General features: G+C 33.9%; 1 protein-coding gene and 1 long non-coding RNA gene across 2 annotated transcripts; one reads left to right on the plus strand and one right to left on the minus strand.

The window, feature by feature from the left end:
- Window positions 1-1,304: 1,304 nt before the first annotated feature.
- Window positions 1,305-27,520, plus strand: LOC149477779 (uncharacterized). Its single transcript, XM_089710342.1, has 23 exons — window positions 1,305-1,422; window positions 1,864-1,949; window positions 2,219-2,401; window positions 3,356-3,468; window positions 3,747-3,883; window positions 4,385-4,589; window positions 5,702-5,797; window positions 6,061-6,206; window positions 6,749-6,875; window positions 7,386-7,508; window positions 8,947-9,063; window positions 11,694-12,292; window positions 12,688-12,911; window positions 15,832-15,980; window positions 16,819-16,959; window positions 17,331-17,514; window positions 17,875-17,983; window positions 18,788-18,922; window positions 19,479-19,588; window positions 20,460-20,565; window positions 21,009-21,168; window positions 22,984-23,059; window positions 23,666-27,520. Exons 1-23 carry the CDS (start codon window positions 1,322-1,324, stop codon window positions 23,743-23,745), a joined length of 3,507 nt encoding a protein of 1,168 aa, XP_089566468.1. The 5' UTR covers window positions 1,305-1,321; the 3' UTR covers window positions 23,746-27,520.
- LOC149477780 (uncharacterized) lies at window positions 9,950-11,559 on the minus strand. The gene is made up of 2 exons (XR_016317532.1): window positions 11,043-11,559; window positions 9,950-10,547 (listed from the first exon to the last, which is right to left on the minus strand). It is a non-coding gene; the product is annotated as an uncharacterized LOC149477780 (long non-coding RNA).
- Window positions 27,521-27,825: the final 305 nt, after the last annotated feature.

Raw genomic sequence — 27,825 nt, forward strand, 5'->3', positions numbered from 1 at the left:
TACCCGGAGATTTTTTCCAGCTGCAAAGGCCTAATATTTCCGAGAATGAAACATTCCTTAGCCAACTGCGTAAAAAAATACACAACGTATCGTCAGTTCCTAAAAGAGAGTCCAGTAAACGCAATATATTTGTTCATCCAGAACTGCAAAAATGCACACATGTATTTGTACGTTGTGACAAAATGGTAAAATCGCTGACACCTCCATATCGAGGACCTTTCAAAGTTTTGGAAAGAAATGATAAATATTTCAAAATATCACAAGCAGACAAAGAGAACATAATTAGTATTGATCGTCTTAAACCAGCCTTTATAATAAACATTGATGACAATAGTCCGAATACGGTAGCGCAAGCGCCTAATGTAAACAACTTGCCGACTGTAACACGATCAGGTCGCATTGTTAAACCTGTCATAAGATTTAAATTGTAATTAGAAGTACTTACATGTTTATTTTATTTTTTATATCAATGCATTATGTTTATATTAACTTTTCAATTTTATTTTTACATTTATTTCTATTGTTTTATTTACATTTTTAACTGTATAATGTTGTTTTTTGCTATATACACTTTTATATACATTTTATTATATACCTTTTTCGATTATATTAGACAATTTTGAAATTAGAAATTTAAAGTTCATGCTAAAGATTATTTTTTATGTTTGTGATGATTATTATATTGTACAAGTAATGTTTACTGTTAAAAAAATTTTTTTTTTCAATGTATAATTTTTTTCCAAATTTAGGGGAAAGCTATGTGCCGTCAGCACATTACAGTTACTTATTAGATCAGGCATCATGTAACATTAATATGTATTCTACCAATTGTACTTCAGTCGTAAATTGGCTCCAATATAAAGAGGTTGTCAATCCGTTGTTTCATTTCCGCTATCCAAAATATATAAAGCCGCTACAGGACTCTTGACATGTTTCCGAAGAAACATCTTACGTTACTAACTCACGCACTCTAGACCCCCCTTGGAGGGACTCATTCAATGGACTATTACTGATATTAAAAAAGTAACGCCTAATGGATAATATCCCGAGCATCATGATGCACATAAATCCCGCCATCTATCGGACACATTAAAAAATAATTATTAATTATCAGTCTGTATGTTAAATAGGTATACAAATAAAAAAAATGATTTTTTTCATAAATAAATTTTATACAATAATTATTTTATAATTTGCAATGTAATTCAATTATATTATTCACAGTTCGATATTCTTTAGTCTATGATTCTAATTTTTATAATGTGGCAACCCACGATCGACGTGGTAAAAAAAATATGTTCATTGTCTATTCGCCAGCAAAATGGCGTCATCGAAGGAAACTTATTGTTTGTGTGGTCAACCATATAATATTGGGCAATTTATGATAGAATGTGACTGCTGCCGTGAGTGGTTCCATGGAAGGTAAATCCAAATATATATAAATTTTATCCAAGAAAGAACATTGTGTGTGAAGAAAAAATAAATCAATTTGACATCGTTCTGCGGTTCGGCCATCATGTTGTGAATTAATGTTTTATTTAATTTTTCTATAGTTGAAGTGATTTCAAAGTGTGTTTTGTGAATTTTAATCTATATTTATGAATTTGTGCTAATTTGTGGTAGTAATGGTCTTGGGGATTGCGTTATATTATTTGTTTACTGTTATGGTCACCATGGGACCTAAAAGTGCGTCTTGCAGTTCCCTTTGTGTACACACTATTAATAATTATTTGTAGGTTTTCATCTATTTCGCATCGATTCCCATAGAAAACAGTAAACTTTTCTATGATTTATGAACCCCCCTTTTACAGAAACAAATTTTCCACGTTATTGAAATTCACAGTGTTTCTACCTTTTTTTCAGTTGTGTCAATGTAAAAATATATCATTCAGACGATATAGATAAATACCACTGTCCAAAATGTGCACAAACCTACGGACCTTCAGTGTGTAAGTAAACTCCACATGTCAATGTTTTGAATGTTTGTTTATTATTATGCAATATTGTTTAACAATATCCAGTTTCATAACTGTTAATTTTATATGTTTGATAAAAAAATTGAAAGTTGTATAAATCGAATATTAATAATTATTAAGCCGTTTTATTTGTTGAACTTTTTGTGAAATATTATAGATAGCATACATAGCTAAAGTACATTTTTCAATATACAACCTCTACTTCTGCCAACACATCTATCAATACCAAGATGTATTTGCAGTAAAAATTCCTACAAACAACCATCGCGCGGATCGCTACGAAATCGGTGCAGAGACGAGGCCCTCTCAAGCTGGTACTCCAGCGTGGGTGAGAGCATTGGCCGCTCGGCCGATGCGACCCACACAGGCTGCCTTACAGAGGATGAGGGCGGATCAGTTTACAGAGGAATTTGTACAGGATAATGGTTGGTTTTAGAATATTAGTCTCCTATAACTATATATAATTTATATTTATTAATTACCTATTATCATGTATGCATGCCTCAGCCTCATTGGTATTAATTAGTTCTTTAAAGAAACGAATCTTCAATGGCGGCGCTTATCAGTCCCTCTCGCTCACACACGGCCGTACGGTATGCAAAAAAAAAATGGAAAAATAAAATCACTAAAATGTATTTGATTTTCCCTATAATAGTTTTTATCATAAATTTACAATGACAATTATGCATTTGCGAAAGTGAATAATGTTTTATTGGAATTTGACAAAATATGTTCTTTGGGAAAAGTTGTTCAGTTTTATGGGCTTATTACAAGTATTATGGGGATTTTATTACATTCTGTATACATAAATATGATAATTCATATAAATACACAAATACAATAACAAAAAAGAATGTCAACAAACAATTTGAAATAATTAATAAAATAATTATCAATTTACGTTATTTTTATTTTCTTTTTTGATGATCCTACCATCTGTCAAAGTCAGCTTTGGCCGCCATTGAAGATTCGTTTCTTTATTGAACTGACTAATACAGTGGTTAACGCGTGAGCGTAGCACCAAGGGGTCCTGGGTTCGATTCTCGGTCACGAAGATATATAAAAAAAAATGTCTCGGTTTGGCACGACACAGAAGGCTGATCACCTACTTGTCCCTAAAGAAAATCGATCAGTGAAACAGAATGTATAATGCATCTGCCCCTTACCCCACTAGGGGACATGGGACTTCACTTATTAAACATTTTTTATTATTATGCATAAACATTGCACTACTGTGTACTTTGATGAAATCTTTATTGCAGTGTCTCAGAATGTCTAATTATTAAAAAAATATTGTATGAATTCCCCTCGTTGTTAGTAAAAAAAGTTTCACTTTTGATTATAAAATGAATGTGAATAATTGTTAAATTTATTTTCAGGATTTACCCGGCCAATCATTTTCCACAGCACAGATGGATTGGACATGAAAATACCAAATTCTGCAAATTTCAATGTTAGATCAGTTTTGAGATTCTGTGGAGCACAATTGGAGGTATGTATACATTTTAATTAAATGAACTGGAACCTATTATGTCATAAAATCATTAGATATTGTAGGGACACTGATATCAAAGTAAGATTCTGAGTATTTATAATTTATTTTTGAATACTCAGACAGATACTTAAGTATATGTTTGCAAAATATTAGATTTCTATGGCTATTTATTGTAGTTATTTTAACATTATCTTAGTATATATCACATTTATTACTGTTAATAATTTTTTATTGTCTAGAATGAATATGGGCAATAATTATTTCATACTTTTCAGGTTGAAGTTATAGATGTAAGGAAACAGACAACACTTAGAATGCCATTGGGTGATTTTGTGGAATACTTCGAGACACCACCAGAGCATAGAGATGAAAAAGTTTTAAATGTTCTGAGTTTGGAGTTTAGTGATACACCGTAAGTTGCTTTTTAATATTAATTGCAAGTTGACGTTTATGTAGTCTACACTTTGATCACAGAGTAGTTTTTAAGCTATTGCATAGCTTCTATCGCGGGTCTTGAGCGCGGGGACCGAATCCAAAAATTCCGTAACGAAAAAAACCTCACGCTCCCCACTCCGACAGGCAGGGAGGTGTGGTTTGAAGGCATAGCATGCAATAGCTTTACCGCGGCAGTACCTGAGTGCCACGCGTCTTTTTTTATACTTTTTTAAGGCATTATTTATTTATGGACTTTGTGGCATATGTAGAAAGCATGTTAATAAAATACCTTCTATGATATCAGAATTCTATAGATTATTAATTCAATTTTAATCTTTAAGAATATGTCAACTTAAAATTAATAATAAAAACTTCCAACAACTATCTCTTGATCTCAAGTTAATATGCAATAGATTATCTAGAAGATTTTATATTCGTTTTGTATTATATAATATTTAACCTATTAATTAACTTCTAGCATGGCAGCACTAGTAGAACCGCCCGGGCTCGCGCGCCGTCTCGACTGGGCGGAACGTGTATGGGCCGGTGGCTCGTCCCTAGAGACGAGAGCTCGGCCAGCGGTGCAAAGATACTGTCTGATGTCCGCGGGGGGATCGTACACAGACTTCCACGTGGACTTTGGTGGCACTACTGTGTGGTATCATGTACTGCACGGACGGAAGGTGTGTACTAAATTATTTTCAACTAGCTTTCCACCCGCGGCATCGCCCGCGCAAACGAAAGAAAAGAGAGAAAAACGTATAGTTCCCGTTCCCGTGGGATTTCCGGGATAAAACCTATCCTATGTCCTTTCTCGGGTATCAAAATATCTCTATACCAAATTTCATGGAAATTGGTTCAGTATTTAAGGCGTGATTGAGTAACAGACAGACAAGAGTTACTTTCACATTAATAATATTAGTATGGATGTTAAAGTAGTGGAAGTTTGAAATGTGCTAATATTAAATGTTTCTCAAAAGTTGTTCTAATACTAGGGCACAGACAATTTAATTAAGGCCTCCCCCACATTGGGCGTAGGCCGAGCGTACGCGTTTCCTGAGCGTGCTGCCGGCGTCGGCGCGGCGCGGACGTCGCGTCAGCGCGCCGTCTGTGGGGCGCGGGCGTCGCGCCATCGAACGCTATGCAAGCGCTGCGCAAGCGCCGCGCCGACGCGACGTCGCGTCTAAAGCACTCGGCCGCCCGCGCCGTGCCCCTCGCACTCATTGCCCTCGTCGTCGCCCGCTAGGGTCAGTCACTAGAATGGATTCTGACGAGGAAACACTGCTGTTAGGCACGGGCGGCCGAATGCCCATGGAACGCGACGTAAGCGCGGCGTCTGCGCGGCGCCCGCGCGGCGCTGGACAACGCGTAGCCCGCGCCCCACAGACGGCGCGCTGACGCGACGTCCGCACCGCGCCGACGCCGGCAGCACGCTCAGGAAACGCGTACGCTCGGCCTACGCCCAATGTGGGGGAGGCCTTAGACATTATTGCAGTAAAATATTTCAAAGTTATGAAAAATTCGAAATATTGAATATATTATAATATAATTAAAATCGAATATATCAAGTTTTCATGTCACTGTGTTCATTACTCCTCCGAAATGGCTAGGCCAATTGTTTAACACTTTGGGTTGGTCTGACATGCCAACATCTATTTTTCATACTAAATGTTATCATAATATATCAGAAAGGCAGAAAAACATTTGCCGGGGAAGCTAGTTATTTAAAGACATAGACTATATAACAAAATATATATCATGTTAGTTTTATTCTTACACATAATGTATTTTTCAGATATTCTATTTAATACCGCCGACATCAACAAACTTGGCATTGTACCAACAATGGAGCGCTGCTAATAATCAAACTGAAAGATTCTTTGGTGATATGGTAAGTTCATTTCACGTTATGAAATGTGTATCGTTATAAAAATAAATTATAGGTCTTACTAACAAAAGCAAAATTTAGTATAAAGTGTTTAGTCCCTAAACATGAGTAATAATATTATAATATAATTGACCAATAACACATAGCCTCAATTCTCTCAGGCAGGTCTCAATTTGGCACTAAACAGAAATCTGATTGAATAATTAAAAAAAAATGATTTACTTAAAAATGTTTAAATAAATAAATAATAAATGCTATATTTCTAGGTGGAATGGTACGGCACAGCGGAAGTATGTCCCGGAGAAAGTCTATTCATCCCCTCGGGCTGGATACACGCAGTGTACACGCCCGCGGATTCGCTCGTGTTTGGTGGCAATTTGTTACATTCTTATGCTATTGAAATGCAGTTGCAGTGAGTATAATTTTCTATGTTTGTGATAGATTTTTAGTTGTTTCCAAGAAATAATGCATTTTTAACTACTTAGGTGTTTATTTTTCGATATAGAAATGGATAATGTTTTGAAACTCGGTTTTCTATTAAATTTTAATAGAATAAAAATCACGAGGCGGGATTCGAACCCGCGTTCTTTGCCGATTGTTATGTTGGATGATTGTGAGACCTACCTAATCTTTCGCCATATAACCAAGTCTCCTTGCCAAATGATATCAAATTTCTCTAGATAACAAAATCCATATAAGTTAAATATTATGTAAAATAATTCTGAACTTTAAAAAGTAACATTGTTTTGTCTCTTATTGTGTATGTCATGTGAAACAATCATTTAATTAAATCTATATATAAAAATGAAACCCGTTTTCCTTGGTCACGGCATCACGCGTGAACGGGTGGACCGATTTTGATAATTCTTTTTTTATTAAGTATATTCCTTGAAGTACGAAGAACGATACGAATGGTTCTTATGTAGAGAAAACGTAAATAATGTTTTATTACAGAATATATGAAATAGAGAGTCGTGTAGAAACACCGATGATGTTTAGATATCCATTGTTTGAAGCAATGCACTGGTATGCGGGAGCGCATCTATTAGCTATGCTTAGACGGCATAATGAAGAGACACAGGTAAAAAATTCAAATTCAAATAATTTATTGCATACCAATACATTTTTACATATTATTGCAATCAATCATAACATTTATTTGAATATAAAAATATCAAGTAGTGTACTTGTAGTTTTTATAACAAGTATTTTTATGCTGAAACTCAAAAATTTATTTATTTTGAGAAAAGAGAACATTTCAAGTGTAGAGTGAACTAGGAAAGCGCATACCATCTTAGACACAATTCAGCTTTCCATCAGGCGAGATTGTGGTCAAGCGCTTCCTTATATACTAAAAAAAACTTCTATCTGGCTTTTGAATTGTTAAAATCCATGATTTAATATTTTCCACCTCTTTGGAAAATACAGAAAATTTTTAGTTTGAATAAACAAAATTTAAACTACAAATTACAAAATTGTTTAATTCGAATTTTTCTTCCACATATTTGAAGATCTTGTATTATTTTGAACTAAAAATTATTTTAAAATCACATTTGATGTCTGACTTAGTTAAAAATATTTTTTGTCCTAGGATGAAGATTTTACGCTAAGTGAAACCTGTTTACCTCCAGTACAACAGGACTTACCGCCTTTACTACTGCGTGGTATTAAAATATTGGCGAATGCGCTCAAAGAGTGGCACGCGTTGAAAAGTGTAAGTATATAAAAATCATACATAATAATCTTATTATATATAAATCTCGTGTCACAATGTTTGTCCTCAATGGACTCCTAAACCACTTAACCGATTATAATAAAATTCGCTCACCATGTGCAGTTCGATCCAACTTGAGAGATAGGATAGTTTGAACATGTAGGTAGCACGGGCGAAGCCGGGGCGGACCGCTAGTCTCTATATAAAAATGAATCACTATTTCCTTGCACCACACACTACAAGTATGAACGGGTGGACCGATTTCGATAATTATTTCTTTATAATATTCCTTGAAGTACGAGGATGGTTCTTATGGAGAGAAAACATAAACATATACCTCGGGCGAAGTCGGGGCGGACCGCTAGTATTAAAAAAAAGTTACATACACGCAATTGATAGAAAAATAACATAAAATAGACTGCTTATTATGCTGAATTTTTCATATTCACAAAGGGAGTTTTTATCATTCACCAGATTTTTCTTTAAATTAATATTTTCCGCATTAATTACTATGTACTACAGTGAAGCGCCATATCAATTATTAGACTTAGCGAGATAATATGTATTATATAGCCTTCCTCGATAATTGGGCTATCTAACACCGAAAGAATTTTTCAAATCGAACCAGTAGTTCCCGAGATAAGCGCGTTCAAACAAACTCTTCAGCTTTATAATATTAAGTATAAATAAAATATTGAAATACCGAGTAAAATGTAAAATTTATAGAATTCAATATCAATATCATACATAAATATCATGTGTTACAGTAAAGGCAGGTCAGTAAAGCTAAATCATATAGTAGGGGAGGCCAAGAGGGGATTTTGGGATTTACTCGAGCGCGTCAGATTACTATAAGGGACGGTACCTTAGCTATTCATTAGTACCTCTAGTCAATATGAGCAGTTATGGTTGGTGGGTGCGCTCAGGGGCCGCCCCGCTGGAAAATTTGAATAATCCATAATTCCCTAAGGTTGAGCTCGAATCGTCAGATTAGCGAAATGGGGACTTCTTATATTGTAATTAACCCCCCCATATATTAATCTGACGCGCTCGAATAATATTACTTTAATTTTTTACCCTTTCTTCATAGCGATTAAATCGCCACTTAAATCGTCAGATTAACGTATACTTTTTTTCAGTGACGTCCTGGAGCATGCAAAATATCAATATCTAACGCGCTTGAGTATTTCCAAGCCAATTTTTTTCTTTTTTAAATTTTAAAAAAAAATCAAAAAACCCTTCCCCACCGCTAAAAGTGAAAACATTATAGGATCTTTTTTTCTCGCTATGGTCTAATCTACCAATTCTAATAGGTTCCCGTGACGCTCGAGTAAATCCACATTTAGCATCCTGGGCTCCCCTACTAATAATCACATTGTTAAGACGTCATAATCAATTACCAATAGTTTCCTAATATAATAATTATATTTTTATACAGACGGACACATCAAAACGTGACAATGTGCCGAAATGTCTCAACTCTGGGCAACTAGTGCGCGAGCTTTGCAAGGAACTGCGCATTTTGGAGAAGCGAAGCGGCACTAATAAGGATAAAGTGAGATAATTGTTATGTTAATTGACTTATTTACTTGTTAATATACTTGTGGAGTGTATGATGAAGTTTGATTTATATGTTATACAATGTTATACATTTAATGATATAATTTTAATTGGAAATTAATGATTTAAGTGATAAATAGTGTATGTATTGTGTCCATGGAACTATATATACTACGTATGGAACCCACACTCCCTAAGAAAAAGTAAAGTCAAAAAATTTGACCTTGAATCTTATCGTTTCCCCTCCGTCTCTTTCTAGTTACGGTGAGTCATAATATATATAGTATGTCTATATTTCCGTGGGGTGAGTATAAATGTAAAAAATTCAGGATATTAAGGAAAAAAATAACGGATACATCAATTTTATTCGTATTAAAATTTTACTATAATACTAGATTTTGCCCGCGACTTCGTCCTCGTTGAAGTCATAAAACATAAAATCCCATTTATCCCGTGGGGATTTCGGAATAGCCTTTCTAAGTGCACCTTTAGGATACTCTAGATATACAGAGTGTGCCAAATTTCATGTCTTTAGGTCCAGTGATTTTAGGCTGTGCGTTGTCTGTCAGTCACTAAGTAACGGGAGAGTTTTATATTTATTGATTGATTGATGGTTGATGATTTACGGCGGAAATAAATTACGTAATTGCATTTATTATTCTAATATAGTTACTGTAGAATTTTTGCAAATAGATAAAAAATAGATGTTCAAGTATTTAACATTGGAAAATTGTAATGTTCCTTTCAGCGTTTTTTCATGTTTGCGTCTTCCGTCTTGCATCTTCAGAACACAGGACCGCTATAAATTATGACAACATTTTGCTGTATAATTTGGCGTTACGTCCAGTCATTTGAGGAATTAATGAAGTAAAATATCAATGTGTTTTTATAATATTTATTTATCATTACAATGCCAACTGCCTTTACAAATTTGCAAATTATAAGATAATAACAATAAAAAGTAACGAAATCGGTTCACTGAAAATATTTTTATCATTCCATACCCTTAAGTATTTAAATAGTTTTAAGAGTACTTGAAATATGAGATCGTGGTCTAGCGCTTCCCTATCATACAATAAAAAACAAAATATAATATATTCAGGGTGTAATCGTTAAGTGTGCACAGGTGATTATTCCGTAACTATTGCAGGTATCAAAAAACTTTAAACTGATATCGATATGATACTGATATGATACTTTACCTAATGAGTAAAATAACAATAATAACTTTTTTTAAATATAACAAGAAATATCTAAAAATGTAACTTTAAACCCTCCCATACATTTTATTTCCCGTAACGTATATATTACGTTCCCACTGCTGGGACATGGCCTCCTATGAGGTTACAGCCACATCCACCACACTGGCCAAGTGCGGGTTTAAAATGAATGTTGCATATCTTCACTTTTTCAAAACAGGATATTTTTAATTCTACTATATTTAGCCATGTATTACGTTCCGCTAGATTGGACGGAAACCTGTAAAGAGAAAAGAAGATTATTTGCAAAATATAAAAAAAAAAAATGTCATTTAGATACAGATAACACAAAATTTGTGCTGTTGTCTTGTGCTTCTATTTCAGTAGGTACCATATATGTATGTACTTTGAGTTTTTGATTTTACAATACATATATCATTATATAAAAGTAGTAAACAACGTTTTTATACCATTAACTTTCACGCCAATTGAACTAACTCAAGTGGAGAAAGACTTCTCCTCATATAAAATACCATACCGAAATATATGTACACAATTTTATAAAGTATGGACACCCTAGTCTAATATTTATTACAATCATGAAACATTTAATAATAAGCAAATAACGATGTTAAATGGAAAAAACCTAATCAAAATTAACATTATAATCACAACTTCGATCTATTATTCCAGATTTAACAACAATTAAAGTAGAAATATTACTAAACTACAATTTTACATGAAGCGTAGTTTATGCATGGTTTTTTGTACTTACGAATGAAATATAATATCACATCCTGGATGCCATTCACTTTTGCAACCGCGCACAATATATTTACAACCATTTCTATTAATTTTGGCTCAGAATAATTCCAAAATACAAGAACAAACTCACGAAATGAACATAAACATCCGCCATTTTGCAGTAAACATTATTTGACACCTAGAATTGGGGCTGCCGCGCAACGATTTTCATAACATAATTCAAAATATGGGAAAAAAATTATGAGCGTGTTCGATAAGCAGTCCATTTTAAAAGTTGTAAACCTTTGTTATTTCAATGGAAAAGCAAACCTGCATGAATCTCGTTTAAATTTCATTTTTTTAGCGGATTTTATTAATGATTTATGTCATATAGACTATTATTACTGACAGTCGATTTTTTAATGCACGTCAATAGGGGAAAAATTTACAATCACGCTGGCTACCCTATGGGGTAAACAGGGGTTACTTGCGGTCATTCTATCAGTTTTTTATTTATTCTTTGGAGTTTGGGTTCCAGTATGACTATAGTTCCATGATTGTGTCATAGATTGTATTTTTAACGAAATAATCGTGTTTTGTACTAAAAAATCGTATGAAGAAATTGTTTATGCCTGTGCCTTAGCAAATGAATATAAATATTAATAATTTTATTTAATTTCAGGATAGCAAAGTGAAAAACCATTCGCCTACAAAGTCAAATACTAAAAAACAGTCATCAACACAAAAGAAATCACTCAAACTCACACTACCTAAACCTATAATGCACATGACACCAAATTCACAAAATGGTGAATTTATTGAAGAAAAAATATATGCAGATAAATATTATATAGATAACAAAGAAGTACCATACACAGAAAGATATGCTGCCGACTTGAAATATGTCAATGATGTCAAATATGTCAGTAATGATGCCAAGTTTGTTAACAGCGATGTCAAATTTGTTAGTAACGACGTCAAGTTTGTGAACAGCGATGTCAAATTTGTTACTAACGATGTCAAGTATGTCAACAATAATGTCAAGTATGTCAATAATGATGTCAAGTTTGTTAACAGTAATATAAAGTTTGCGAATAGTGACACAGTTAAGTATGTGAATACTGAGGTTAAATATGTGACGAGTTTGCCGGAAGCTAAATATATAATTGATGAAAAGGAAGTGCCAGAAAAGTATACTTATCAGAACTACGAGGTTGCATACCCAGAAGGCAACGGTTATGTTGAAAGGCCGGATAAGAAAAGTTTAAAGGTTAAAATGAAGTAAGTGGTGTCTTTTATATTTGTTGCAAACATTTATAAGCTAAAATTAGATCATATTTTTAGTTAGAGCAAAATAATCAGATAGCTTGACTCATTCAGGGTAAAAGTGAATAGGCTCTTTCTAGGCAGGCATGCTCATTCATAGACTGCATCACTACTTACCATGAGGTAGGATGCAGTCAAATGCCTGGCTATCTTTAATAAAAAAAAAATGTTATTATTATTGTGGTAAATCTTATTTTCAAGTGTATTTGATTTTAATTGTTGTATTTATTACTACCTTATAAAAATCAATTTATCATTAAATTGCATAAGAAATCTACCTTTGTTTCTTACATACTATCCTAAATATTTAATTCCATTCAAATACATATATAATTTTATGAAATTCACAGTAATTCCCCGTCCTCGTCCCGCGAAGAACCACCACCATACAGCCTTCCGGAACATTCTATACTCAAATCACATCTAATAAGATCGGATCGAACGTTAAAACCAATACAGCAATGGACAATATCTAAGAAAGATATAGGGGACTATCATGAAGAAGTTTTGTATACAAATGAGAATTTGCAAGCTAATGTGAGGCTGGAAGGACAGGAAATTAGTTATGGACCTGGTGAGGATTTTGATTATTATTTTATTACTAGCGGTCCGCCCCGGCTTCGCCCGTGGTACATATTTCGCAATAAAAGGTAGCCTATGTTCTTTCTCAGGGTCTAAAGATTGTCTGTGCCAAATTTCATCAAAATCGGTTAAGAGGTTTAGGCGTGAAAACAATACATACATACATAATTACAAACTTTTCCTCTTTATAATATTAGTATAGATATAAATTAATGTTTAAGTTGTGATAAGGGACAAGGTGTTAAATGAATATTGATAAGAAGTTAGTAATTCTCTTACATACAGGGTGTACCAAAAAGTAGTGATGAACGGAAGCTGAGAGGTAGAGGACCTAAAGGGCTATCCGAATCACCCCCATGTATGTTATGCGATTTTTCGTATTTTCGGAGTTATGACGTTTTTTTCAATTTTTCACCTATCGCCGAGTACGATGATATTTTCACTCATGCTGACGTCAATGATTGCGGAAGATGCTTGATTTTTGTTGTGTGCTAAGCTGAAAGATAGGCCAATTCAGTATGGTAACATTTACTATCGTTAGATCTTTGAATGGAATAAAAAAAAGAATTAAATGGCAAGAAAGATAAAATTACCCAATATGTTCACCACTTCAAGGGCCCGTAAAAAAATAAAATCACATAAAAAAAGTTTTCCGTTTGACTTTTAAAAACTTGCTCTATCTATCAGATAGCTACCCTGAAAATTTCATTTAGGGCCGATTTTTCAATCGCGAGATAAACAGTCTAATAACTACCCCTCGAATAGATTTATTCAATTATTTATCTAACTCATAACGGCTCGCCTATTTTTCAATCGTGATTTATTTGATGAATAACTATCTGACCAAATATTTCCATATTGGTAGCTCTGCTCTCGGAGTGGCGAAACAAAAATTAGTCAGGTTAGAGCAGGATAGAGTCTACTCTTGCAATTTGTCAACAACCGTCATTATGACTCACGTCAGGAGTGCATTTTAGTTTGTCTTGTATTGCTCTTGTCTTCTATGATTGTTGATTGTTGTTTTGATTCGAGTAAAGAGTTTGGTTAAATTTGTGTTTCAATTTATATATTTTACGATAGAAACGACATACTTAAAGGCAGCGTTCGGCAAATTTTCAATGGCTTGGTCATCAGTACTATCAAAAACATCAATTTCAATATGATTTTAATTGATAATAATTATATAGAAAGAGGTTTAATTGTTAATAATTCTACGCTCTATGTTATGACATACGAAAATATCCCAAATTTGACGCGTCAGTTGTCAACTCAAACGCCTAACCGTCGAATAGCGCGCTATCTGGCCGTTGGAGCGGCAAATAGATTTATTCCTCAAATAACGTAGTTATTCGATAGATAAGGCCTATTCGTCTATTGAAAAATTGAATATTTTGTTAACTGACGAATAAAGTCTATCTAGCTGTTTATCTGGGCATTGAAAAATCGGCCCTTAATTATTCAGAAGGCTTCAATCGAAAAATTTAAATCTAAATGTGGTAAGTGCAAAAATTGAATTAACTTGATGATCATTAAAACCAATAAATAGGTGTTTAATTACCAGAAATTTTTAAAATAACCCCGCTGTTGCTCAATGCAAGTGCGACATCACCGTAAAAAGTTGTCTTTTAAATGTCTGAATGCCCTTTTATCATTTTTAATGGTTTCTTCTGCTACTATGAATTTCCGGGTTATTTCGTCCAAATTGTGGCATTTTCTCAAGTAGCCGAGGTCTTTTTAGTATTCCCATTGAAACAAATCAATGGGGTTTAGGTCGAGGGACCGTGGAGGCCAGGCTTTAAGGCAGGCATCACCGGCGCATGCGCAGGCTGCAACGACCAATCCATCTTTCAGGGTATCTTTGCCCTTTAGCCTGGCCTGCACGGTCCCCGGACATAAACCCTATTGATTTTTTTCCTTGGGGATACTACAAAGACGAGAGACTGCCACAATTTGGACGAAATAACCCGGAAATTCATAGTAGCAGAAGAAACCATTAAAAATGATAAAAGGGCATTCAGACATTTAAAAGACAACTTTTTACGGTGATGTCGCACATGCATTGAGCAACAGCGGGGTTATTTTAAAAATTTCTGGTAATTAAACACCTATTTATTGGTTTTAATGATCATCAAGTTAATTCAATTTTTGCACTTACCACATTTTGATTTAAATTTTTCGATTGAAGCCTTCTGAATAATTAAATGAAATTTTCAGGGTAGCTATCTGATAGATAGAGCAAGTTTTTAAAAGTCAAACGGAAAACTTTTTTTATGTGATTTTATTTTTTTACGGGCCCTTGAAGTGGTGAACATACTGGGTAATTTTATCTTTCTTGCCATTTAATTCTTTTTTTTATTCCATTCAAAGATCTAACGATAGTAAATGTTACCATACTGAATTGGCCTATCTTTCAGCTTAGCACACAAAAAAAATCAAGCATCTTCCGCAATCATTGACGTCAGCATGAGTGAAAATATCATCGTACTCGGCGATAGGTGAAAAATTGAAAAAAACGTCATAACTCCGAAAATACGAAAAATCGCATCACATACATGGGGGTGATTCGGATAGCCCTTTAGGTCCTCTACCTCTCAGCTTCCGTTCATCACTACTTTTTGGTACACCCTGTATATATCTTGCTTCAATTTGGATTCTGAGACCATGATAAAAGCAATGTAACGGTTTTTAAAAAGACATTCATCTACATCAATTTTCTTAATTTCTTGTATTCGATGTAGGGCATCCTGCAATTTATCGATTTGTAAAAATTACTTCGCTAGTAATTAAGTGATATTTAAAGAAATCAAATAGTAACAATTACATCAATTTGCAGACAGCCTTATTGATGAAAACTTATAAATTTCCAAAAATTAGAAATATGATACATATGCATTAATTGTTTTTTTTTGAAGGTATGTACTCAGCAGAAGACATACAACACGACTATCAATACTCAGAAACGGCTAAACCGGGCTCGTACCAGCAATACGGCATACAACCGGCGACGGAGATCGCGTATGAACCGTACCAGAGGTTCACGGACGTCGTGACTACGCATCAAGTGAGATTTTTTATTAATTAATTAATTAATTTAAGTGTTTATTTAGTACTAGCGGTCCGCCCCGGCTTCGCCCGTGGTACATATTTACGTTTTCTCTACATAAGAACCATCCTCGTACTTCAAGGAATATAATAGAAAAGAATAATCGAAATCGGTTCAGCCATTCACACGTGATGCCGTGACAACGCGAAACGGGTGCAGACCCGCCGCCTTTTTAATTTTTATAGCTCCCGCCGCGCAGCGCGTCGAACGCGGCAACTGATACACAAAAATAATCCTTATGGCATGATTCTGTATTCACGCGCGATGACTTATAACGTATTTCATGTATAACTTTGGTGTTTCTACACCGATTTACATGATTCTTTTACTATAACCTGCCCAGGAGTATGAAGAATAATTGTGCCAAATTTAGTTAAAATCCGTCGGGTAGTTTTTGTTTCTATAACGAATATACAGACAGACAGACAGACAGACAGACAAAAATTTTACTGATTGCATTTTTGGCATCAGTAGCGATCCCTTATCACCCCTTCATAGTTTTTTTTTAAATATATTTCATGTACAGAATTGGCCTCTCTACAGATTTATTATAGACTACAGGCCCATGTTGAAAAAAATAGCATTATTGTATTTATGAAAAAAAAAAAGTTTCTAGCTAGTTTTCATCAAATCACAATGTTGCAGTTTGAAAAAAAAGCGCGTATATTCTGAAGTATTTTCCATTCCAGACTTTTGTAAAGAACAATTTAATTCACTGAGAGGCTCGTTTTTATCTCGAATATTCCTGGAACTACGACTAGAATTTAAATGATTTATTCTTATAAATACATTACAGAACCCCACATACAGTACATCAGGTGCGCAGGCGCAGAACGGCGTGTACGCACACACACACGCACACGCACCTGCGCACGCACACAACCAACTACCCTCATACGATGCGGCGATCGCACACCAATACAGTACTAGTAATTATGTGAGTTTTACTTAATTTTATTATATACACTAGCTGTGCCCTGCAGATATTCCCGCGGGCTTTTGCCCGACTTTTCATGTATTCCTATAGTTCATTGCTATTCTGACGTGTATACCTTTATTACTTATTATAAAATTTAATCGAACATCTTTAGATATCTTAATATTTGTTTAGTTATTAATATTTTCATAATAAATGTGTAAAATTATTCAATTACAATACTATAATAAGTAAGTTGAGTTAATTTCAAGTACAATTCTATCAATATTAGGGTTTACATTTTTTTTTTGTAATTGTACTAGTCAATAGTCATTATAAAAACATCCTGAATGTTTTTATACAGTTTCATTGAACAATATTATATACCTCAGGTGATAGAAGAGCAGAAACAACCAGAGACAACGCCAGCGACGCCCGTGCGACGTTCCGAGAGAGCGGTCAGACGAAGAATGTCCAACACTTACGAGTATGAAGACGGAGATTTATATGTGGACGAACCGGCGCCGGCCAGACGGCGGCCGGCGAAGCATAGACACAACCATAGACAGCACGCGGGTGAGTGGCCATAGACAATATACCATAGATAAGTTCGTAGGGCACGAATATTATGTGTGAGTAATAAGATATTATGTGTGGAGAATAAACTTTTTGATTCATTCATAAAGTATACTCAAATATGTGTGTAATAAACATGGCTAATGCTGGTGTACTTCTTTTTTAACTGCTATGACACACACTATATACTACTACGTGGAACTAAATATTTATTATGATTAGGTGAATAGACCCAGAAAAATGTGTCAATGCATAATTTAAATCACCAAAACGACCTAATATAACAGTAGTCATACAGTAACCATTTTTCCCTCGCTTTAAAAAAACAAATAAATAAGTAATATTTTCATAATTTTTTAGCGTCAAACAGCGCAGGCGCTTACAGATCGCGGCCGGCGCCGGCGAACGGCATCGAATCTCTCATACAGGCGTCCGTTTTGGCTGAGGAAGAACAGCCGGTCACTGAGACGTGAGTTTTTTTTTGAAGTGAAAACTTCTTTAGCGGCGTTGTGCACTTTTTCTGTAATGGGTATAAAATCTTAAACTCGCATCAGGATTCAGGACACGTGACCTGATCGAAAAAGCGTAAGACGGATACCATTCCAAAATATCAAACATGCTCAACGTTAATAAACAAGTTTTCACTTCTGCCGGAACTCCCGGAGTGCAACCCGTCTTTTTTTTTAATGTGGGTAGTTGTAGAAAAGATTTATAATTATAGTGGTTTTTATTAATTACAAGCTGTGCTTTGATAATCTGGAAGAGGATTTAAATATAAAAATTCTCTTTTGCATAGATATTTTAATCGGAATTTCATCGAAAGGACATTTTTTGTGTATGACCGTCTCGTGGTAACATGCATTGCTCTTCTATAGCGGGTCTATTTATAAAGTTGGATATACTTTAAATTATTGTAGTAATTTTTAGTTAAATAAATAAGTTATGTTGAATCTATTACAAAGAAATGTGTAGAATTTAACAAAAAAAACACATCATTCAGTGTAATTGTGCCGTCAAAGTTGTCAGAAAATTTATATTGTTTCATTTCCTTTGAAATTCGCTATAAAGAGTTAAACTATATAAAAAACTAGCAAACCCGGTGAACTCCGTTTCGCCACCAGAGACACCTTTTCTTTGCTATAAACCTTACGGAGCCCGAGACCTTTCCAACGAATGCAAAACCGTGGAAATCGATTCGTGCGTTCTGGAGTTATAGCGTCAGGAAGAAAAACCCGACTTATTTTTATATATGTAGTAGATATAATATTTACAGGGAAGACGCAGCAGTAGCCGGTATGTTAAGCATCAGTGAGAGATACGAAGCCCAGGCCCCAGCGAGGACGTTTAGTATTTCAGAAAATAATGTTGAACCAACAGAGAGGACACAGCCCACGTCTAGACTTGAAAGGTGAATGTTATTTGTATTAAGAACTTGACAAATCTTTATTTATTGTTACATAATATAATGATATTGTGAGAATTTAATTAAATAAAACATTAAATTTAAAACATTTCTGTTTACAATGTTAATTAATAATGTCGTGCTTCTAATAATTAACCAATTTCAAACCTAATGAAGTCTGAGATGGTGTTATTTTTCTACTAATACTATAAATATTGCAGAATGCTAACTTATAGGCGCTATTAGGGGGATATTGCCGCGCTGCGTCATTATAATATGTACTTGTAGCGCCTAAACTACCGCTAATCCCACCAGAACATAATATAAGACATTTATTTCAAGATCAAAAAATAAAAACTTAAAATATGCTTATAAACTTCATAAAAATCGAAATTCGAATTATGAGGATATTTATCCTGCATATTTGTATTTCAGGTTATTTTATGGAATATTTTATTCATGCCTCGCAAAACTTAATCACATTCCAAATTAAATAATTCTAGTATCCCATCCCTTTCTTATTATCCCTTGTATTCATTTCTAATATGGTTATTATTTACAGTACACCAAGCAGTAGTAAACGCGCAAGGAAGGCGGCACCGAACAGCGCTGATGAAGACTTCGATGATGAAGAGGATGTTATCAAGGAGGTCCATAGGGATGAGGAGTATGGTGAGTCATAAATAAATAAATAAATATTATAGGACATTATTACATAAATCGACCTAGTCCCACAGTAAGCTCAATTAAGGCTTGTGTTGTGGGTACTAGGCGACGATAAAAATAATATTTATTAAATACATATATAGATAAAAAAATGTATGCGTGTACTAGAGTACACACGTAAGAAGTGAAACTTCTTTATGACCTTAAAAATGTCACGAGTATGGCATAACGCAAAAATGTCACGCGTACGGCGTAACGCAAAAATGTCACACGTACGGCGTAACGCAAGAATGTTACACTAAATTTTTGTCCAACCCCGATAAAGAAGTTTCACTTCAATAACACCCAGACCCAAGAACAAATAATTGAGTTCATCACACAAATATTTGCCCTGACCGGGGATCGAACCCGGGACCGTCGGCTCAGTAGGCAGTTACTTTACCACTGCGCCAACCGCGTCGTCAAGTTAATAAATAGTTATATATGTATTAACTAGCCACATGCCCCGGCTTTGCACGGCTGTAATTATGTTGTATATATAATATGTATATCTTCAAACACTATCTATAAAATCAGATTGACACTTTTTTTAGGGTAAGTCTCCAATGAAAAAATGTAATCACGCGTTAATCAATTTCAAACACGGTTGAAAAGTAAAATCTAAGCTTATTACTGCGTTTTCTTTTACTTTATAATTCAAAGAAATAATGAAAAAGTAAATATTTTCTTCAAAGCAAATTCAAGAGTTATCGTTAAATAGATTTTTTCTGCTTGCATTAATTTAAAATTAATGTATGTAACTATAGGTAGTAAATATTGTTTTATTTTTTAAATAAACAATATAACTATAGTTAGATAATATTGTTTTATTTTTCAGTGTATCCATCTTTAGAGATGAGTTCAGATGAAGACGACGAATGGACGTCGTCGAGGCGACGGCGGAACTCTAAAAATAGAAACGACAATAAGGCTAAAAGTGAAAAGTGAGTATATACTTACTTACTTATAAGAGTGACGCAGTGACCCAAAGATGTACTTGTATAATAATTTTAGATAGGAATTTAAATTTTTGTTATGGATTAACTGAAGATCTGTTTCTTGCGGATGCGTGTGCGTTTTCCTGAATGAACAACACGATTAATAACTCTCCAATTATTTTTGTATTCATGTGGGATTGTTAGATCATTTCTTTTATATTTTTTTTTGTTTGTAATAATAATAATTCCTATATATTTGTTTGAGTTTTTGAGTATACATTATAAGATTTTAACTCCCATCTGCATCTGCATCGTGCAGACAGAAGTTATGTTTAAAATTAAACATAACGTCTGTCTGTCAAAATTGATAGTTTTTTAAAAGCAAAATTTGAGGTATTTTTTATTCTGTGAAGTTCGTGACGTATTCATAAATATATTTCTATTCGCAGGGACGAGTCGTGGTCGCCTCGCGCGCGCCTCGGCCGCCTCGTGCCGCGGCTCCGCGGGCCCGCTCGCTCGGCCGTGCGCCGCGAGTGCGTGCGCGCCGCACTGCACGCGGCCGCCGCGGGCAGGCCGCACGCCGCAGAGCCACCCAGTGTGCTGTGTGCGGTGTGTATATAGATACTGTGCTGTATACCGCGCTGCACACGAGTGCATATGACTAGCGTATTCATTGAATAACGATAGTTGCTGTGAATTTACTTTTGCCCCAAGAAGACGAGCGAGACAACGGAGCCCCGCTTCGCGGGGCTCCTGTACGGTGTACCTATACAGGGTGTAATCGTTAAGTGTGCACAGGCGATTTTTCCGTAAGTATTACAGATAACAAAAAACTTTAAACTGATATCGAAAGTACTTAACCTAATGAGTAAAATGGCGGTAATAAATTTTTAAAAATAAATCGAGAAATATCAAAAAAATTATCTTTAAACCCTCCCATACATTAAGTATGAAATATGAATATCCCATATACCTACATTTAATATGAAAGATTTTAGCTTTCTGTTTCTTTTTTTGGTTTTCTGCTTTAATTACTTCGCAAATTTGAAGTGACATTTTCCACGTTTTTCCGGACATTTTCACGCATTTTCCGGATATTTTCCGGGAATTTTCCAGGCATTTTCCGGACATTTCCCTGACATAGCCTGTAAATGTCTGGAAAATCCCCGGGTAATGCTCGGAAAATCCCCGGAAAATGTCTGGAAAATCCCCGAAAATGCCAGGGAAATGCTCGAAAAATCCCCGGAAAGAGCCTGGGAAATTCCCGGAAAATAAGCGGAAAATTCCTGGGAATTGCCTGGGAAATTCCCGGAAAATAAGCGGAAAATTCCTCGGAAATGCTCGGAAAATGCGTGGAAATTTCCGGAAAAACCGTGGAAAATGCCTGGAAAATATCCGGAAAATGCGTGAAAATGTCCGGAAAATCCCCGGAAAATGTCTGGAAAATCCCGGGGAATGTTCGGAAAATCCCCGGAAACGGTCTGGAAAATCCCCGGAAAATGTCTGGCAAACATCCGGAAAATCCCCGGGAAATGCTCGGGAAAGCCCCGGAAAAGCCTGGGAAATACCCGGAAAATCCTGGGAAATGCTCGGAAAATGCGTGGAAATTTCCGGAAAAACCGTGGAAAATCCCTGGAAAATGCCTGGAATATATCCGGAAAATGCGTGAGAAATGTCCAGAAAATGTCTGGGAAATGCGTGGAAAATCCCTGGAAAATGCCAGGGAAATGTCTGGAAAATATCCGGGAAATGCGTGGAAATGTCCGGAAAAAGCGTGGAAAATGCCTGGAAAATGCCCGGAAAATGCTCGGAAAATCCCCGGAAAATATCCGGAAAATGCGTGAAAATGTCCGGAAAAAGCGTGGAAAATGCCACTTCAAATTTGCGAAGTAATTAAAGCAGAAAACCAAAAAAGAAAAAGAAAGCTAAAATCTTTCATATTAAATGTATGGGATATTCATATTTCATACTTAATGTATGGGAGGGTTTAAAGATTATTTTTTTGATATTTCTCGATTTATTTTTAAAAATTTATTACGGCCATTTTACTCATTAGGTTAAGTACTTTCGATATCAGTTTAAAGTTTTTTGTTATCTGTAATACTTACGGAAAAATCGCCTGTGCACACTTAACGATTACACCCTGTATAGTTAAAAAAAAGACGTGTGGCACTCGGGGACTGCCGCGGTAAAGCTATTGCATGCTATGCCTTCAAGCCACACCTCCGCGCCCGTCGGAGTGGGGAGCGTAAGGATTTTTCGTTACGGAATTTCTCGATTCGGTCCCCGCGCTCAAGGCCCGCGATAGAAGCTATGCAATAGCTTAAAACACTACGAAACTAACCTAACTCACACAACCAAACCAATGACTGCCAAATAACGACTATAAGCTTAGTTCATAATATTGAAAATTTTTTTCCGCAGAATCCAAAACGGGCTGTGTTAGCGACAAAAAGCCGGCGGCCCCCACCGCCCGTGCACAATCCGGCTAATAGCAAGAGTAAGTTACTGTTTTATATTATACTAGCTTCCACCCACGACCTTTGTACGTGCATCCCCGTTTTTCCCCGTTCCCGCAAGAATTTCGGGAAATTCTTTCTTAGCGGATGCCTACGTCCTAACATCTACCTGCATGCCAAATTTCAGCCCGATACGTCCAGTGGTTTGGGCTGTGCGTTGATAGATCACTATATCAGTCACCTTTGAGTTTTATATATATTATATATTTTAATCTAGAATGTTCATGTTTGAAAATTTTAGCTGCTTTCTTTAATGGGGTAAAAAACTTTTAAAACACCTCCTCACTCAATATATTGTATTGTATTTTTTGCGGAATAATGTACCTTGCTCTATTCAGAATTGTTTAAGTTTGTGTAAGTTGATCTCAAGAAAACATTCTAATAATAAAAATTATAATGCTTCTTTATGTGTAATGTAGATGGTGTTAATATATTTATATTTAACTAGCATTCCGCACGTGGCTCCGCTTGCTTTGAAGAAAACTTAAAAAATTCTTCAAGAACCACTCTACCTGTTAAAAAAAATCCGTTGCGTAGTTTTAAAGATCTGATTTGTTTTATTTTATTTAATGATTTCTCTTTTACAGATATAAGACTGAAAAAAGGGATGAAGACGGCGAAACAGCGTCTCGGCAAAATACTGAAAATACACAAAATGATATATTAGTTTAGCGTACATATATAGATTCTATAATTATTGTATATTTAGTTGAACGTTAGACTTATGCGTAAATATAAATATTAGATGTATATTTTATATGTTAGATGGAGGACCAATCAATGTTGTAGCGGTGTGATCATATATCGGGACACTTGATTTGACGACGCCATTTTTGTTTATTCATTCATTCATTTGTAGCATATTATTCATTTTGAACCGACTTCACAAAAGAGGTTCTCGATACGGCCGGTGTATTTTTTTCTATAGTATTTTTGTAAGTACAGTTTTTCTGTACATTGAGTTATTTGGTGATTAAATTTATTCATTCGTTAAATGAACTATTCATTCAATAGAGATAGTAGTTTGTTGAAAAATATGAAATTTTGTTTGCAAATTTTCTTACTTATACTTTATTTGTACACAAAAATATATGAGTTTGAATTTTTTCTTCAAGAGACACTAAATATTTTTTTGTGTTTTCAATATATAAAAATACTGTAATTTCAGTATAATATTTACGTATATTCGACCCATATTTACATGTCACATTATCATAAATAATAAATGTAACCAAAACGTAGAATTATTTTTATAAAGCCTAGATCTGATTTCTGTAACTATATAATAACACTTGTGCAATGTAAGCGTAAATATATGTATTATGTATATATATTTTGTGAAAAAATGCGTATCTGTCTACTGATTTAGAACTAAACACCGATGAGATGCGATAACTTATAAAATTTAAATTAAAGAAAGAAGTTAAAACATATTTTTATTGTACTTTAATGATTGCAATCTAGAAAATAATGTTTTTTTTTAATTCCGCAAAAAAAAATATTTTCTAGTTTATATTACTATCCTAGTTTCTTCTAAGTAAAATAATATAGATGCATTATAATTTATAACATACGAGCAAACCCGGCGAACTCCGTTTCGCCACCAGAGACACCCTTTCTTTGCTATAAACCTCACGGAGCCCGAGACCTTTCCAACGAATGCAAAACCGTGGAAATCGGTTCGTGCATTCTGGAGTTATAGCGTCAGAAAGGAAAACCCGACTTCTTTTTATATAGTAGACGAAGGTCGGTAAAATTTTATGATAAAAATGTTTGACCGATTCCGATAATTGGCGATTCGGTTAATCGGTGTTCGGATAATCAGCATTCTACTGTAGTATTTAAAAGTATTTTTCAATTTCAATGTAAAGAATAATAATTAAAATATATGGTTATCGCTTCTCATTGGTTAACTATTGGTAAAAGACAGATTAGACCACCACCGACATTTATGAGATGTACTATGTAAACTCGGTTTAAGTATTTGTAGGTTTAAGTTCGTTTTTTATATTGTTATTTTGTTAGTTGAACATTGATTGGCAAATACTGTTATGTGTTGTATGTAATGTTCGAAATACAGGTTTTTTTTTACACAAAAAATTTGTTTGAAAAATAATTTTAATCTTAAATGACACCAATTTTGGTTGAAAATTAGATTATTGTACAATCCCAGTGAAATATTTGTAGATTTTTGTAAGCTTTAATAAAAATGAATTATTCTATATAGGATAAGCTCAGAACCTAATCTAAATTCAGTTAACCTTTCTTATCCAAATTGTGAAAAATAACATCAATATTGGTTAAGTTGTGATGTTGTGTGTGTAGTTTTATTAAAAAAAAATATATACACGACTTGAATTTATTCCAAAAATACGTAAACATAAGATGCTAGAGCTTTTATAGGTCATATAAGACAATAAATAAAAAAAATATATTTAATAAACAACTTAACATTGCATACAACATATAACAGTATTTGCGAGGGATCTTAATTTTTTTTATTGTTAGATTATCAACAGGGTGTTAATATTTATGACATTATATGATTTTGTTTCGTTTAAACAGTAACCGTCTTATTACAAAAACTTATACCTGGTTTAAACCCACATTAAAAACTTATGGTTTAACTTTTGAACAGAGGTTTAAACTTGTCCTTATCTATGGTTTAACGCATTTTTTGTAATAAGACGGTTAGTGACTATGTATTTCGAGTAATCAAATAGTTTACAGTGACGTAAGAAAGTATATTAAGTAATATTAAAATGACACGTTTTTAACGGGTTTAAACCGCGGTTTAATTGAACGTTAGCGGTTTATTTGAACATAAGTAAATGTGCAAGATTTTTTTATATGTGTAAATCGCTTGTCGCTTTTCCAGATTGGAATTATATGTGTTTAAAATCCCCTTAGTTGTTGTGATATTGATCCATTTAAAATAATATACACTTAGGTAATTTTTACGTATGAAAAATCAATTGTTTCCCCTTAGGTTTACGGGTTTAAAACATAATACAATTTAGCTAAATGGTGCATTAGGGTGATCGTAAATGTGATTTATAGATACATACTGTATAGCCCTTTGTAAGCGAAGCCTTATATTTTTTTTTATATTTCTTTTATATATAGAAAACACTTACAAAAATATTTAAGTCCATTTTTTACCCCAATGCACTAACTTAGAAAATTTTCTTTTATACATTTGTATATTCTTTTTTTATATCGAATTCGATATAGCATTTGTTTTCAAATATCTGTATTTCACAGTTTTTTTTTATATATTAGTAACTAGAATGGTAAAGAAGTATAAGAAAAATGATATGTAATATCAAGATAGAATAAATGTAGTAATGTGCCTCGAATATTTCCTCAGTAAAGTAATTATTTGATGGAAAATTTATTCTAAAAATCACGAAAACGCAAAATGGCGGTGGTCCCGTTTGATTTTTTTTCGTGTAGCTTTTTAATAGTGACTTTTTGGCTCTTTATTTTTAATTGTAAACAATGATTATGATTTACATGAATATGCATGTCTTTTTTTCTTGCCGGTTCTTCTCCATAGATACTGCTTTCCGAATCGGAGGCAAAATTTAAAAAATATGCCGATTCAAAAGTGTTTCTAGTAGAAGTCTAATTGAATAAATAAATGTTTGAGTTTGAATTTAAAATGAAGTAAAATTAACGATGTAGTCTGTATAAGCATAACATATTGTTTTGCAGTTGAAAATACTGCTATATTTCAACTAATATATATTGTGCTTTTTTGTCGTATTTTTTAATAGAATTATAGATATATTCGTATATTTATAGTCGTTTAATCAAAACTGCATTTTTTCATATTAATAGTGTTATTGTACATAAGAAATCCGAATGAATTTGTTAGCGTGGTAATTAATATCTCTACCTATAATTAAAATTTTATATAAAAAATTAGATACGTTTTGGCATAATGACTGACTAACATATAAAAAACTATGAACTAGTGTTTCAAATGGGACCATCGCCATATAAATATGTATTTAAGAGCAAATAAATATATCACATTGATTTTTCACACTTTTGTTAAATATAATTTAAAAATTAATAACAAAGGTTTGTATTCTAAAGTATTATAGATATAGTTGGAAAGACTCGGTTAGAAAGAAAGAGAAGATTGCAGTACTATATCTGTCTCTTTCTACTAAATTATGTTTTGTATTTAATTGCGCAGGAGTAAAAAAATACTGTGAGTTTCTTTTTATTTCTAACCGTGGAGTTGGATGCTTTATCTATAATACGATTATTTCTATTGAAATAAACAATAAAAATGCTGTTTATACGCTATACCACAGATTGTAAATGTAAGAGAGACGTGAGAGTATATAAAATAACATAAATATAATATGTAATATTGATTTATATGGTGACTTGTATGTTGTAATGAAAAAAAGAGTTTTCTAGACGTATTCTGTTGTTTTATTGATTTGAACCCTATTGCTATATTGGTTGGGGAAATTTTGGATTATAAAATAGTCTATGCACTTTAAATAAAAAGGTATGGGATTAGAAAGTATGTTAAATTGGCAAAAAAAATACATTGTTTTATAATAAATAAATCTTATATATAAAAATGAATCGCAAAATGTGTTGGTAAGCGCATAACTCGAGAACGGCTGAACCGATTTCGATAATTCTTTTTTTATTATATTCCTTGAAGTACGAGGATGGTTTTTGTGTAGAGAAAACGTAAACCTGTACCACGGGCGAAGCC

Source organism: Colias philodice, chromosome 24 (genome assembly GCF_061535455.1).
Source record: "Colias philodice isolate Cphi_HAF_F1 chromosome 24, ilColPhil1 Martin Lab GWU primary, whole genome shotgun sequence".
Classification (NCBI taxonomy): domain Eukaryota; kingdom Metazoa; phylum Arthropoda; class Insecta; order Lepidoptera; family Pieridae; genus Colias; species Colias philodice.